Source organism: Pezoporus flaviventris, unplaced genomic scaffold, assembly GCF_033815535.1.
Source record: "Pezoporus flaviventris isolate CSIRO_AGI_PZ_B2104156 unplaced genomic scaffold, CSIRO_AGI_Pfla_v1 ptg000013l, whole genome shotgun sequence".
NCBI classification, from domain to species: Eukaryota; Metazoa; Chordata; class Aves; order Psittaciformes; family Psittacidae; genus Pezoporus; species Pezoporus flaviventris.
Window position 1 is genome coordinate 33,606,145 of NW_026892561.1, and position 16,202 is coordinate 33,622,346.

Consider the following 16,202-nt stretch of genomic DNA (forward strand, 5'->3'; position numbering starts at 1 on the left):
ATTTCCCCACATCTTGTCTTGCTTCCATCAATTTAGCAGCACAATGAAGCAATTTCTATCGTTAACATATGCACCGTATTAAGGCTAGCCAAGATTTAACATTCTTTTGTTAATTTGGCAGAGGGGAAAGACACAATAGAAGAGAGCCCTACAATTTACAGCCATCTGTGATACTGAAAACAGCGATAAACTTGAAAAGTGCTGTTATTATATATTATCACTTGTAGCAAGCCAATGTCTTCAAATATTTATGCCTTTTATGTCTAAATTAATGCCTCAATTTCTGTATGAAGAAAATGTTTTCAAGCTTCTCATTATATGATCATTAATCTTGCCCACTGGTTTGAGCTCCCCTAGTGCAATACAATTTACACCGTCAGAGATCACTGGATAAGTCATACTCAATTATAAATGTAAGATGCTAGATTACTTAATCCTCTTATTTTTAGGGTTGTGACAGGCACCACTAGTACTCAGTGTCTTAGGCCACTTCATCTTCACACTGAGAAGAACTCCTCCCAGTCTGATGGGGCACATCCATCACCAAAATCATTGCTTTGCTTATAAAGTGAACATGAAGTTCCCCAACAGACAATTAAACCAATATTTTAAATTAAAATTTGCGTAAGAATATTCAGAGGCTTCTCATAGTGACAGGTCTCTATGTAATTGCTTCTCCCACCCCTGCTTGAATATGTTTGCTGTCCTGATATGAATCTCCCATCTACATTCTGCTGGGGAAAAATGACAGAGACTTCCCAGCATGCAAGCCCCACAAGTCACATCTATCATCCCCAGGCCTCAGTTTTACTTTTAATTACAACACTTCATTCAGGAATGTTACTTCAAATCATAAAACTAAAGAGAAAGTAGCTTTTAATTTGCAGAACAGACATTAAATTCTTTGCTTCAGTGACATTCATTTGCTGGTGGTTTTTGTACTAAGGAAGAGATGATGTTACCTTGCTTTCAGACTGCATAAAAAGACAGGTTTGTCCGAAGTCATGATCACTCTAAAATTAGTTGCATTTTAAGTCCACATGCTTCCTGTGATACTGCACTTAACTAAGACCTCCACTGAGAATCTTTTTCAATTAGCAGCAGTGTTTTAAAATAATATAAGATTTATCATTTTGCTTAAGACACATTTCAGTTTCAACATTGCTGATTAATTTTACCCAGTTCAGGTCTTTATATATAAGTAGATCTCATTTCTGTGAGACCATTGTGATGAGGAGATCGATACAGGTTTAGTATGTCGCTGAAAAGCTTCCCAAACAATTGACCTGAAAGTGGCTTACAGACACATGTACACCCCTTGGGTCTCTGCTGAGCCTAAACTCACCAGCATCTCCAACCAGCTTTTGCATCTCTTCCTTTGCGAGGGGACTTTTTCCATCACAATTTCAAAGCAATCATGCAGCTGCCCAGATTTCAGATCAATAACCACTACAACAGCTGTGGTGATTATTGCTGTTCGATGGAAAATGCCCTGTCAGTCACTGCTGGATTCGTTGGGTTGTGTCCTGCATTCCCCGTAGAAAGAAGGAAAGAGGGGCTAGAGCTCAGGCTGCTTTGGGGAGAGGAAAAATGAGAAAGTAGACTAAATATTACCATAAAATTTAGACACCTAGCTAAGGACTAACTTGGAAAAACTGAATGCTGCATTTTCTAGGTTCCTATACAGTAGGAAGTTACAGTCTCAAGGATCTTCTGTTGTGGATTTAAAATAGAACATTAAAAAAGGCAAAAGATAACAAAAAAGTAGTTGTTTCAGTAGTGGCCAAAGCGCATCCACCCTCACTGTGTAGTTGAAACAGAGTCTTGAAGATGGCATTTGCTCTCACCAGCAATTTTCATCCAAGGCAAGAGAACAAAAATAAACTGACAAAATGATTAGAGTCATACTGCTCTCTCCCAGGCAAAAGTGGTGAACAAGGTGGGGAGACCACAGAAAATACAGATGCACAAATGGGCTGTCTGAAAGCCTTTCCCCTTTCAAGGGCTCCAAAAGGTGCCCACTAACTCCAGACATAAGCGCAAGAAAGGTCCATTCGTCACCCAGCCAGGCTTTCTTGTCCATCACACAAAGCGAAGATGCAAAACCACACCCAAAAGGGTAAAACAGAAAAGGAATATTTTTAACTACGTATTTAGATTACATTTCAAAAATCAGTTGCAGAAGTTAGAGGGCAAAATCCCACTCAGTCTACAAAACCAGGAAGGCTTCATATTTGAGAGATAAGCCCAGATTCACAAAGCACTTTCTACCTCTTCTTAGAATCAAAGAATCGTTAGGGTTGGAAAGGACCTTAAGATCATCTAGTTCCAACCCCCCTGCCATAAGCAGGGACACCTTACACTAAATCATATCACCCAAGGCCTTGTCCAGCCTGGTCTTTAACACTGCCAGGGATGGAGCATTCACAACCTCCCTGGGCAACCCATTCCAGTGCCTCACCACCCTAACAGGAAAGAATTTCCTTCTTATATCCAATCTAAACTTCCCCTGTTTAAATTTTAACCCGTTACCCCTTGTCCTATCACTACAGTCCCTAATGAAGAGTCCTTCTCCAGCATCCCTATAGGCCCCCTTCAGATACTGGAAGGCTGCTATGAGGTCTCCATGCAGCCTTCTCTTCTCCAGGCTGAACAGCCTCAACCTTCTCAGCCTATCTTCATACAGGAAGTGCTCCAGTCCCCTGATCATCCTCGTGGCCCTCCTCTGGACTTTTTCCAACAGTTCCATGTCCTTTTTATGTTGAGGTCACCAGAACTGCACACAATACTCCAGGTGAGGTCTCACGAGAGCAGAGTAGAGGGGCAGGATCACCTCCTTCGACCTGCTGGTCACACTCCTTTTGATGCAGCCCAGGATACGGTTGGCTTTCTGGGCTGCAAGTGCACACTGCCGGCTCATGTTCATTTTCTCATCAACCAGCACCCCCAAGTCCTTCTCCACAGGGCTGTTCTGAATCTCTTCTTTGCCCAACCTGTAGCTGTGCCTGGGATTGCTCCGACCCAGGTGTAGGACCTTGCACTTGGCATGGTTAAACCTCATGAGGTTGAGCATCAGCCCACCTCACAAGTGTGTCAAGGTCCGTCTGGATGGCATTCCTTCCCTGCAGGGAATCAACCGAACCACACAGCTTGGTGTCATCAGTAAACCTGCTGAGGGCGCACTCAATCCCGCTGTCCATGTCAGCGACAAAGATGTTGAACAAGACCGGTCCCAACACCTATCCCTGAAGGACACCACTCGTTACTGGTCTCCAGCCAGACATGGAGCCATTGACCACAACTCTTTGTGTGCGGCCATCCAGCCAGGTCTTTATCCACCGAGTGGTCCATCCATCAAATTGATGTCTCTCCAATTTAGAGACAAGGATGTCATGTGGGACAGTGTCGAACGCTTTACACGAGTGCAGGTAGATGACATCAACTGCTCTACCCCTGTCCATCAGTTCTGTAGCCCCATCATAGAAGGCCACCAAATTGGTCAGGCAGGATTTCCCCTTAGTGAAGCCATGCTGGCTGTCACCAAGCACCTTGTTGATTTTCATGTGCTTTAGCATGCCTTCCAGGAGAATCTGCTCCAAGATTTTGCCAGGCACGGAGGTGAGACTGACTGGTCTGTCATTCCCCAGGTCATCCATTTTCCCCTTCTTGAAAATGGGGGTTATATTTCCCTTTTTCCAGTCATCGGGAACTTCACCTGACTGCCATGATTTTTCAAATATGATGGCCAGCGGCTTCGCAACTTCATTTCCCAGCTCCTTCAGGACCCGCAGATGGATCTCATCAGGACCCATGGACTTGTGCACGTTCAGGTTTTTAAGATGGTCTCGAACCAGTTCCTCTCCTACAGTGGGTCTAAGGTCCTCATTCTCACAGTCCCTGCATCTGCCTTCCAAGACTTGGGTGGTTTGGTCAGAGCCTTTGCCAGTGAAGAACAAGGCAAAGAAGTCATTCAGAACCTCAGCCTTCTCCAAATCCTGTGTAGCCAGTTCTCCCGAGAGCTTCCTGAGGGGGCCTACATTCTCCCTAGCCTGTTTTTTATTTGCTATGTACCTGTAGAATCCCTTCCTGTTATCTTTAATACCTCTAGCTAAGTTTAATTCTAATTCTTGGTGGTATGAAAACAGTTAGGACATGCCAGACTGGTCCTATGTTCGTATATGTGTCTCAGAATGTAAAAAGGTAACTTAGCTGTTTGATTTATAATAATTTTCATAGTAAAACTGAAATCCTAAGACCAAAAAGCATACACTTCCTTTATGATGTCAAGATTTTTCTTAGTTTTGTTTTTTGTGTTTTTTTTTTAACTATACAGAAGGGAATTTTAAATGCTCTCAGTATTTGTCTCAGCCTGTTCCTGGTAAGGTCAACAAGAAAAAATAATCAGCACTACTGGTAATGAGAACATTACTTTCAGTGAGAACAGAGAGAACAAACTTTTGGGTTCCTGTTGCTCAACTGAGTATTGGGGATTTTTTTTTCATGCTCCCTCTTGCATGGTGAAGAGATGGTGAGTTCACCATCTTATGCATCACATGCACATACAGGAAATTCAGATGAGCAATGTATGGACTGGACAGCAAGAACACATATTTCCCATGTGAAGCAAAGCCCTGCATCAACCCTAGCAAGTAAAGTATTTAAACTCTAGCAAGTAAAGCAGTTAAGCTCAGTACAGATGCAGACACCATAAGGTCAACAATATTAAGGGTTTTGAGCATTTCGGTTTATGCAGCAAGAACCAGCAAGAGCAGCCTCATTCAGAATGACAAGAGAACAGCAGGGGGAATGCTTCCTAAGATAGAAAATAGTATTTCTTTGCCACTTCCATATAAATCAGAAATTGTCCACCTAGGAGAACTGCTGGTACCAAATTACCTTTTTACAATGAGCCTTTGCTCAAGGAAAATAAATTCTTTCAGATATGCCTAAAATCCAGTAACCTTTTACCAGAATTAAGACTATTTGCCACAAAGCACAAATGCAGAATCACCTAAAATGACTCTTAGACCTCAACCGTGTGTTTCTATGGGAGATACACACGGCTGTCTTAAACAAAATCTTTCTTAAAGAACTGCTTATTTATTCAGTTATGAGCATGTAAAACATTTTCAATACTTTAAAAAGGTTAATTAAAGCTGTTTAAAGCATTGATAGGAGACTCAGCTGAAGTGTCTGTGTATTTCTGAAAGCAGCTGGTTTACACTGGGTTTTTTAAACAAACTTTGACAAATATTATTTAACTGTTTTTTAATTAATGTGCATAATATTCTGAAACAGGGACAAAATGGCAGTAGTTGAGGTATAGCCAAGATATACATAGCATGTAAATGAATTCCTTGATTGAGTATAAAGATTTATATGTGCAGAATTCAGGAATAAGCAAGCAAAACTTTCACAGCTTGAAAAGAGCTTAACAGAGCTTCATAGAATTACTTTTATTATTGATATAGAAAACCAGATGAGCAGCAAGGGTGAAAGATTCGCAGGATTGACTCAGTAGCATTCAGTCAAACCTAACAAAGACCATAAATAATGCTGAAGTTTGGTAAAATTGACGGTAGATTAAACTTACTATTAATGAGTGAAATGCAACAGATACTGGAGTCTATAACTAGATTTACGTGCAAACCTAAAGGCACTAAGGTATTAGACCTATGTTCCTTCACTGAGAAACAAGAGCCTGTAGACAAGTTACCAGACTGGCCAGGCTATGAAGAAAGTTCATCCCCAGAGAACATGTTGGAGCTTCTCCCATCAGAAAAAGGGTGGACAGAAACAGTCGCCCATAAACCCTCCAGCTCATTGCTGGGAATTTAGCTCAGCAGTTTTCAGTACTGGGTATTAACATTCCTTTGAAAATAAGCAGCAAATAAAAAATGAGAAGAAGAAATGTTCTCACACAACAGGCTCTGAGTTTAGAAGCTCCTTGTCAGGAGAAGATAGAGCTCAGCAGTATGCTAAGGGCAAGACAGGTCTAGATGTATAGGGAGAAAGGATAACACAACGTATAGGTTACCACAGAAGGATGTATGCCCATCTAAACTTCTGAACTATGAGCTGGATTATTACACCAAAGAGGATGTCAACTGCCCCAGTCACCACTGCTTGGGATCCAGACTACTGCTGCAGTTGGAGCACTTCTGCGTGATGGCCAGAGCAGTGCCCTGAGCCCATACCCTCAATAAAAGATGGCTCTTTTTAAAAATAATGAAAGGAAAATAAGAACAGAGCAGATTCCCCCTCCCCCTCAAGGCTGCACATTGCCAGTACAATACACATAATGGCTGGTAGATCTAGATGGTCAGACAATATAGTCTGACCATTTGACCAGTATTGACTATAACAATATAGTTAAAAATAAGCCTACCATCTATTACATTTTATAAAAAAGGACAATGCTATACTCGGTCACTATATGAAGGACTTGGAATGGGAAGGAGATAAAAAGGAAGGAGAAAGATAAAACAGTAAAGATTTCAATTTTACTTTATTTCTTCTTTGCTTAAATAATTTCCAAGTAATTTATGAGATGTGAGGAAACCTCTCAAAACAGGATTCATAAAACAGTTCTATTTCTTTTTTAAATAATGTTTTTCACATGGCAATTTATAACGTTTATGATTAACTTACAGAATCTGATAGTGTTAGCAATTTGCAAGATACTTCAAAACCACTATTTTATCATTCAAAATCCATAAACCAAAGCACCAAATGTCATGAAACTCAATTAAAAAAGAGTTACTCTAAAAAACTGTAAATACTGGTGTTTTATTTGCCTCTGGCTTGTTGAGCCTTTGGGCTTCACATTTGTAAACTATCCTCTGCAAACACAGACAACCAGAAATACATTTTTTTTTCATTAAAAAAGCGAAGTGAGAATATTTCTGTGAAACATGGAGCTGGAAAACAAACAGCAAGCTCTTCTTAACACTGATGCATCAATATCTTATCCAAACCTGCCAGCAGATCTGATGCAAAAAGCTCCTCAAACCTGCAAAGTGTGATTTTAGCCAATCTTGCCTCTTTAGGTTTTACTCATTCAGTACCTTTTTGGTGGTATAATGCTACACTAAAGCCTGCCTTTGGGATTCACACTACAGACTCAGAGACATCTACTGGCTTGAAAAATAAGAGCTGAGGTCACATTTTTGACTACAGCATTTCCAAACCTGTTCATTTCTACTGATGAATTTTATTACTAAAGGATGTCCTAACAGGCAGGATCATAGGAAAGAAAATTTGCATCTGGCTTTAAAATACCTTGAAAGTACTCAGGAACAAGACAAAACCTTTGCTGGGTTGTACCACTGCTGTTAACATCCAGGCTTAAGCAAGAATTTATCCAGAGCAAGATATGAACTGCTGGGAACATACAAAGGGGGAGCAATACAGCTCTTATGGGAAGGAGGAAAAAAGCAACAAAAAAACCACAACCCACAAAACCTAGAAGCTGCTCTGCTTGTCACCACTTCCAACAGCGTAGCTACAGACCAGGCAACACCCCCAAGCACCTCTGCTTCCCCACACCTTCAAACTCTGTCCCAAAGGCTTTAATTCCATTGCTTTCCATGAAGCTGATAAATTAGAGGGAGGACGCTTTGGCAAGCGGCTCACACCTGCTAACTCTTCTGGAGACAAGATGAAGTCAAGAGCAGAGACAAGCACACCCTCCCAGGGAAGGACTGGTAACTCTTCAAGCACCAACTGGATGCTAGCTGCTCTGCAAACCTTCTTAGTGAAATACCATTTGCACAAGCACTAGAGTTTTTTTGAGGAAAGGTCATTCCTGTATAGCCATTATTTAGCTACGCTTAATTGTGCTTTAGGAAGTAGGTTAACTAAATTGCATCACTCAAAAAGACTTAGGAACGACTTTGCTTTCAAAGCTGTGCACTCTGTGTTCCTAGAGAGCACAGGTATGTAATTTTTCAGAAGAAAAATGCCATTTGGTAATTAGCTTAAGTGATGCAATTTTCTTCCAAGGATAACAACAGTGACTTGAAGCATTTGATGTCTGGTGACCTTTGCAGCTGCAGCTTCATTCCGGAGAAGGATATGAAAACAAAAAGAAGAGGAATTCTACAGCTGGTGACAAAGGCACATCCACCATGACTCACTCCTGTCAGCAGTGGGTACCGATAGGTCAGCGATGGGAATAGCACACCGAGAACATCACTGGCTGTCCTCCACTGTTTTACAGGCTGTAATACCCTGTTAACCTCCATATTCCTTGAGCTTGCATTCAAGGTATTTTTTTTCTATGCGCTTTCCTGAATTAAGTATGAAAGCCTGCAATATCTTACATTTCACAAGATGGGCTGTTGGCCACATCACATCATACCAGCAGAGATGGGGAACTAGCAAATGCCATCCACCACCAGCCCTTGAGCTCCTCCTGCAACACCAGTGTCTGACTGATACCCACGTATCAACACAGAAGTAGCTGCTTATTCAAAACTAGTCTACTAAAAGCAAGAAAACAGAATATTAAGAAGGGTCCAAAAGGAAATAAGAGCTGATGGTTTTGCTTTGCACTCATGTATAACCTGCTTCCAAATGGATGTGAATTCAGCTTGTTAGGCCATTTGTCGAGGTGTGGCCATTATTCCTACCGCTTCCTGGCAAGGGACATGTTGGCAGGCAGCAAGCATAATCACCAGCCATTTTTGCTGAAAGATTTCCAAACCTAATGTTTCTGGGATTATGCCCAGGATGGCAAAAGAAAGATCAAGCTCAGCTACCTACGGCACTGCAGAAATTGATGAGAGGATATCTGCCAAGAGGCAATCTGAGGTAGGACTGCAGAAGACGTTAACATGCCCTAATTTGTTTCATGCTTATCACAAATAAACAAGATGCTCTACATTAACACACCAGAGTTAGAACTCACTAACAGGAATGAATGTATGATACGAATTGTGCAAGGAGGCGGAGGAGGGGAAGAAGGGAAAGTCACTCCAAAAGGTTTTTCCTCATTTCTGATCATTCTCAGAGTGAGCAGAGTTGTAAAGGGTAGGGAACAGCATTTTTTTTATGTTTTCTAACATTGTATTAAGATATTTCTGCTCCTTAAACAAAGCTAGTACAGAAAAGCCTACAGAAAAGCAGTCTGTTAGGTCTGAAAAAAAAAAAAAAAAAAAAGAAAGGATTAAAGAAAGGGTATCTTTTAGTTTCTAGCAAATTGATTTACCTTTTCCCTAGGAGGTTCTCAAAACACTCCTATCAGTCGAGGAACAGCTTATATTTTCTATAAACAAAAGCTTCCGTTATCCTGAGCAGTTGCAACCAGACATGCCTTTGCAAAGGAGACACATGGCCACTTACTTTCAAACAAGTAGAAGTTGATTGCAAGCCCTTGGAAATAGATATTTGCTACTGTACAATTTATCCACCAGGAAAGCTGGAGCTTTGAAGGTCGGGGACTAATATTCTATGGAGGGCATCCTTCCAAAGGGTATCCAAAGACTATTAAAAATTAATATCAAGGTTTACAATGCTATACCATATCACATCTCACTCAAATGCTACTGTGGGGCAGCTTGCAAACCATATTAGTTTATCTGCAATTAAACTGGCTGCAGGTAACCACCCCAACTCTCCCACAAGGCATTGCATTGCCCAACCAGTCCTGAGTACAGCACATTAAAAATATTGTGCCCTGAAACTGCAGATGGAACAAAATCACCTGTTCCAACTTCCAAACGTTGTTTTCTCTCTTGTGGAAGAGAGCAGGTTTGTGGGCAGATCTAATCTTTCACTAACACCAGCTGATGCTGCTGGAAACACTAGCCAAGCTCCCAGACTCAGGAGCCATTTTCAGTGCCAAGAGAGCAAACACCAGACAACAATGAAAGACACAAGATGAGAGATAAAGTTCATGCTGTAGATACACAAAGCAAGATGACCACAGTTTAGAGCATGACACTGCTAGATGGTATAACAAGGACATGCAGAACACCATAATGCTGGCACCACCCAATTCCCTTCCCTCCAATTGGAGGGTCTGTCATGGCCAACAACAACCCATGCATGTGTGAAGCCACCTTTAACTACCATGAGCTTTCTATCCGGAGCCCATCCCGCATTAAAGATTTGTCAGGATTATGGATTATAGGTGATGGTTCATATCTGCAAGCTATCTCACCCATCTGTAACACTGCATTCTGTCAAAATAGCAGAACATTTCTAACTTCATCCATGGTTTGGAAACAGTAGTACCACAGATGTTCCACTATAACAGTACCAAAGAGTTATTGCGATCTCTCAGGTATCAAAATGCCGCATAGCTTCCGGACAAAGAGACAGAAGTTTTTTGCCACTTCCTTCACTAAACCACTGGTCTCTTCCAGATCTGGTCACAGCCCATTCCTTGCAGGTCTTGCTCCACAGGGAAGGACTGAAAGAGTGGTCTTCCTTGATCCCATCTATGCCCAGAATCCCTGGCTGCACCCCTTTGTGAGAACATAGGGGATAGAGAGCATGGACCAGAGCTTCATTTCCAACATCAGCACACATCAACAGAATAACTTCCTTGCATTTGGTACCATTAATAGCAAAGGGCATTTTATAGTCAGCATACACATGTCCCACCTCTCATTCTGTTTGTGATCAGGGAAACTGCTTCCTCTCAAATTTGGATCTTATCAAATATTTATCTCCAAAGAAAATATTACATTGTGTTCTTCATGGAGACAAACATACCATGTGAACACCACAAAGTACTGTCCACTCCCTTGTGTAAAAATTTGATCAAACACAAACCATAACATTTAGAAGCAGTAACACAGCTGAGACCAGGTCAGGAACATCCTACTGACATCTAATAAAAAAAGGCGCTTCGCTATAGGGCCTGTGGAGGTAATTCAGCTTTAGGTCACAGTCACAGAGTCCAGTGCCTGGAGACACAGAAGCTTTGCATAAACAACATGGTTGTAAGCTACTTGCTCAGAAAAGCAGGCTCTGCCCAAGAGTATCGCAACAGATTTTCCCATTCCCACCTCACCACCGCCTAGGGAGAAAGGCCGCTTTCCAGAGGGACATAGGATGAATGCAGCAGCACACCAGACCCAGCTGGGACCTGCACAAATACTGTAAAAAAAAGCAGCCATCTCTCTCCAGAGTCTACAGGTGTCGTGGTTTAAACCATGACAACAGGTTATTGCTATATAGCAAGTTACACATTTTCCCTCCTGTGACATGCTTTAATGTTCTGTTTTTTAGGGTCCAAATGTGAAAGAAAGATAAATAACCACAGGAGAACTCTCTCCTGCAAGCAGGCATAGCACTCACATTCCAGCCTTACCAAGAAGAGGAATAACACTCTCTTACCTGTTACTCCCTACCACTACACAAGTACAACAGTAAAACAGAAGGTAGATGACAGCTCTAACATCTGACAATGGAAAGGCAAACCTGCCCACTCCCAGTTCCAGAAGATACTGGCTCTTACCCAAGAGGCCAAGCAGGAAAAGAAATAGCACTGACTCCCACCCCACTAATGTGGAGATGCTGGCACCTGGGTAATTGGCTTCCTGCACTCTCAGGTATTTCAGGTGCAGCAATAAGAGTAATTACAACCAAAACACTGTAGCAGAAGCCTCTCTTGGTTTCAGCTTGATGCACTAAGATAGTACTCAATGCATTAAGATGAGAGCATTTCATAAAACCTCAGAATCACTGCACAGACTAAACCTCCCAGCAGGGGAGTGCTCAGAGACCACTGACACATTTAATTTCTTCCTTTTCCTGTGCTCTTTGCCCAGGAAGGGGAGCTTTGGGCACAGAAAGTTCAGCAAAATCTCCTGGTGGTGGGAGCAGTGGATTCATGCTGCCATGAATATTGCAAAGTGGTTTTACAAGTACTTTCGGGTAATTCTGTAAAGTGACTGGCAACCGTGCTGCCACCCCTCAGAGAAGCAAAAGGCTTGGGAGCACTTTCCTGCAAATGCCTTTGCATTGAAGTAGCTTAGCTGTTTTCAGATATGTCAGTTAAAATTGGGCATGGTGGGTTGATTACACCAATCTCCACATCCAGCTGGCTAGCACAGAGCATCAGATACAATATGCTCAGTCCTGTGCAAGAATTATTGGAAAAGTTCTTCTAGTTTTATTGTTCTAATTTCTTGCCAGAAAAGTTGAACAGTGCTGCTGATGTGGAAATGCACCTCAGCTACACTTTGCATTTAATAGTCCTGTTGAACACCTATATTTTATAGGTGTTTTAAACACTTACAATTTAATAGTCCCATTTAAACACCTCATTGAATTCTGAAAATAACTTCAAGTTTTACTACAAATTTCTTTTGCCACAAAATGGTAATAGAGATTTTTTTTAAAATGAATCCAGTTGCCTGATCCAGTATGTGCCCTATTCATTTGGGCACAGAGCTTGTCACAGCTCTTTTTCAGTGCTTAAGTAGTAAAATTTCATTTGGCTCCCTGTGGAGGTTATTTTGCATACTATAAAAAAAGACCATACAACAGGAAAATTTTCCTATATTCAGCATAACTATGCCTTCATCGTCTTATTCATTACGTCTCTTCCTACCACAATAAATCATTCCTTTCAATCCTCTTCCTTGAGAACAACAAAGTTTCAGACTGATGAGTGGTTTATGTTCCAAATCCTTTCCTGTTTAGCCAAATGACACGTACTTCATTTTTAGCATCTTCCCAGGAAACAGCTCCTCTGAGATGTCATGGCCAGCAGGAGGGCCGACCACAACTGAGGTGCATTGTTACAGTCAATGCTAGGGGTCAAACGTCATCTCCAAAAGTGGCTGCCTCCACTTTGAAGACTCTTGCTTCAAGGTATTTTTTCATCCATCATGCAAACTGCATGGGGAATGCACCCAGTCTTATCGGCTGGGAGTTTCTCTCCACCTGCCTCCCAAGAGCTCAGTCTGGATTGCCTAGTTCATTTTAATGGCCAATTTCAGTGTCTACAAACCATGTTAGCCTGGTTCTACCAACACCCACCATCACAGTTTTCCTAGGGACAATTTTAGTCCACGTTTATCTTCACTTCTTTGACATACCTTTAAATGAAGTATTGTCTAAGTTCAATTGACTCTCCTGTTCCTATAGAGATACTGGAGACTTGATTATTAATCTTGCCTCGTAGATATTTTCCCAGCATTGTTTTTCCTCAAAAACCACATTATATACTATTGGATGGATATGACCTTGCTAAATGAAAATGTTTCCACGTCTAGCTTCTGTCAAATCCAGGGAGAGCAGAGCTGTGACTTCATCTATCTTGTGATCAAACTCCATCTTCGTTTCATTAGAAATTTTTATGTTATCTCTGGTGTTGCTGCAGGTGGTTTTGCACATTGTATTTACTCATCCAACCTGTTGTAGAGGAGTGTATCTGAACTCAGTTGCCCCTGTTGCTCAGTGGACAGCATAGTGACGTGGGACAAAATCTGGAGTCTACACTTCAATCCACCTGAATTACTGCCTTTCTAATGCTCTGAGATGTGACAATGCAAGCTTTTCAGATATAAAAATAGTTAAATATTGGTTTTACTGTAAAGCTTACATACAGCTACAAGGCTGTATAATAGTTACAGGCATTCTGAAATAATAAGATTTCACCTTCACAAAGCATACTAACAAACTGTCTTTTATTACTGTACTTTCTTTATGAAAATCCAGGGAAATTACTGTAAATGCAAACATTTTCCTTGCATTTGATCTAATTTTCATATTTCAAGCTTTTAAACAAAACAGATGATCTAGCCCTTAGGCACATAAATAGCCTTCTTGGTTTTATTGAGATTACACAAGTCCACAAACTGCAAAAGTAAGAACCTGCAAAAGTAAGGACCCTCAAGTAAAATAAAATCAGAGTTTTAAGAGGCCAGAGATTTAAAGCAAGTGAAGGTCTCATACAGTATCTGTACTTTGAATGTATAGTGCAAGCAGGTGAGAAAATAATTTGCCATAAGGCACAAGGCTTTACAGTGCTACACTGTGAACATTTAGTGAATCCTAGCATCCTACTACTAAAGTAAATCCTTTATGTATTTCTTTTGTTTGTAAGACTACCTATACAGTTTCTCTAGCCTATTGGAAAGCTGAAAAAACTTGAAACAGGCAAGGGATCAAAATACATCCAGCTCTAGGTAAATTAGATGTTTCAAATGCATTCTTTTTTCCTGTGCAATATAGCAGATTAGTTTACATTGTCTGACAAGTTGTCCTGGAAAACAGAGAAGCTCAGATTAATTTTAGCTTTGTAGAAATGATAATTCAATATTTGCTTATTTACATCCACCCACACTAGAACTAAGAGCCATATCTTCTATGTCATGTCAGATATATCAATATCAACATGTTAAACCTCCTCCTCCTTTCCCACTGAATTAAGAAAAACAGCGGATGCTACGTGGTGAAGAATTGCCTGTGCAGGATGTATCCTCACCTGCTGCATCAGAACCCTCACCATGAGATGCATGAGCTACCACTCACAGTTAGCTTTACCTTCAAATGTTGTCTCAGAAGCAGGTTAGTCTGTTCTATCTCTTCAGAGTTAATAGCACCTAGTTTTATTTTTTACCCTGTGGTGTTTACATATAGTCATTTCCATACATTGCCTTCTGATGGATAACTCTGTAATGAGGCATAAAACATTTAAGCTGTTTGTAAGCAGAAGGAAATGAAAAAGCCTCATGGGCTATTTCAGCACTGTACTGAGGTGATGTACAGTTTATCATCAGGTGTAAAGATAACACATTGTGTAAGCCAGTCTTGAGGGAAGTCTTGCTGAAGGAAACCAGGCAGAATTTGTTCTTAAAAGAGCTCTGATGCTAAATACAGACAAATAGCCCCTCCAAACTAAATCTCTGCTTATTAAAATTACTGTTCTCAGAATGGAAAAAAATAATTAAAAAATAAATCTGAGATTAATTACTTCAGTCCTTTGACCACTGTCAGAGCCAGCATTGGTCCCCACAGCATTTCCTGGATGACTTCATAAGAATCTAGGAAGCTGCCTGTACTGCACCCGATGAGAGCTGTGAAATTTTACATATTGACAAACAGCTGAACTCCTGGCTACAGGAGCCCTACATTGATCTGCTTACTATTCAGAGGCTTCTATTTAGAGGAGCTGAAATGCCTGCTGAATACCGAAGCTGAAAAGCCCTGTAGGGTCACCCCATGAACCCATAGCCATGTTATTTTCTAATAATTGCAGAGCAAAAGAAAAGGGCAGTTAAACATAGGGAAATTCTGCCACAGCAGCATGACCACTGCTCAGCAGAGCCTTCTGAATCCTCAGGCATCTTTTTCAAACACTGTTTTAAATTGTTAGCACATGAAGACGATTCTTTCCTTTCTGAGCCTACAGCATAACACATCCTTAAATTTCAGTTTCACTAATAAACTTACTGCAGCTCTGTGCACATTAGAAATTTCATCTGCTAATCTGTATTTGTTCAAGCTTCTTTATCTAAAGGAAAAAGTGCTGCTTGATCTAAGATTCCTTGAGGAAATCTGCCTCTACATCTCTGGCTGGAGAGTAAAACAAACAGCATCCATGTCCCAGTAGGCATCCGCCACCTCCTGACATCTCCTCATTTAATTAGTTGTAGAAATGCCGGTCTATCCAAAAGCTGACAAAGCTGCACGAGCGGAATGCTTAAGTATTTATTTAGAAAATTAAATACATTACCAGCCGCATTGTGAAGTTTCTGAGTCACCTGCAGGGAAACAAGGCAGAAATCCGATGTTCACACACTACTCCTGACTGTACCGGCGCCCAGGCTGGCTCTTACAGAATAGCAGACGAGAGCAAAGCTGCAAACCTTTGAGTTGAGCTCACTCTATAGGCATCAGAAAAACCTCAAAGAAAAAAAAAAAAGAAAGAGCCAGAGAGGGAGTGAGCAGCCCACAGACAGCGAGATGAGAAACTTCTGGCAAGTCTCCAGCGCAGGAATGAATTTGCTGTCATTCAGAGACGTATAGCGATGGAAATGAAGGGAAACTTGAATTTACAGGCGGATTCGGATCCTGCTCTAATCGTTTTGCAAAGATGTGCAGGTTGCAGCTCAGCTCATTTCACAAGGCTCATCTAGGAACAATGCTGGATCAGGAATTAAATAGCATGGTAGGTATGTATACACACACACATATAAGCCAAAGTGCCAGCACAAACTTCAAATGGCTCATACCAT

General features: G+C 41.1%; 1 protein-coding gene across 1 annotated transcript in view; it reads right to left on the reverse strand.

Moving 5' to 3' along the window:
* The window catches only part of SCHIP1 (schwannomin interacting protein 1), a 189,877-nt gene extending 174,087 nt beyond the window's left edge, over positions 1 to 15,790 (reverse strand). Inside the window, exon 1 of the mRNA XM_061452636.1 lies at positions 15,701 to 15,790. Within this exon, the coding sequence (XP_061308620.1) occupies positions 15,701 to 15,709 (9 nt within the window). The 5' untranslated portion in view covers positions 15,710 to 15,790. The remainder of the gene's footprint in view (positions 1 to 15,700) is intronic.
* Positions 15,791 to 16,202: the final 412 nt, after the last annotated feature.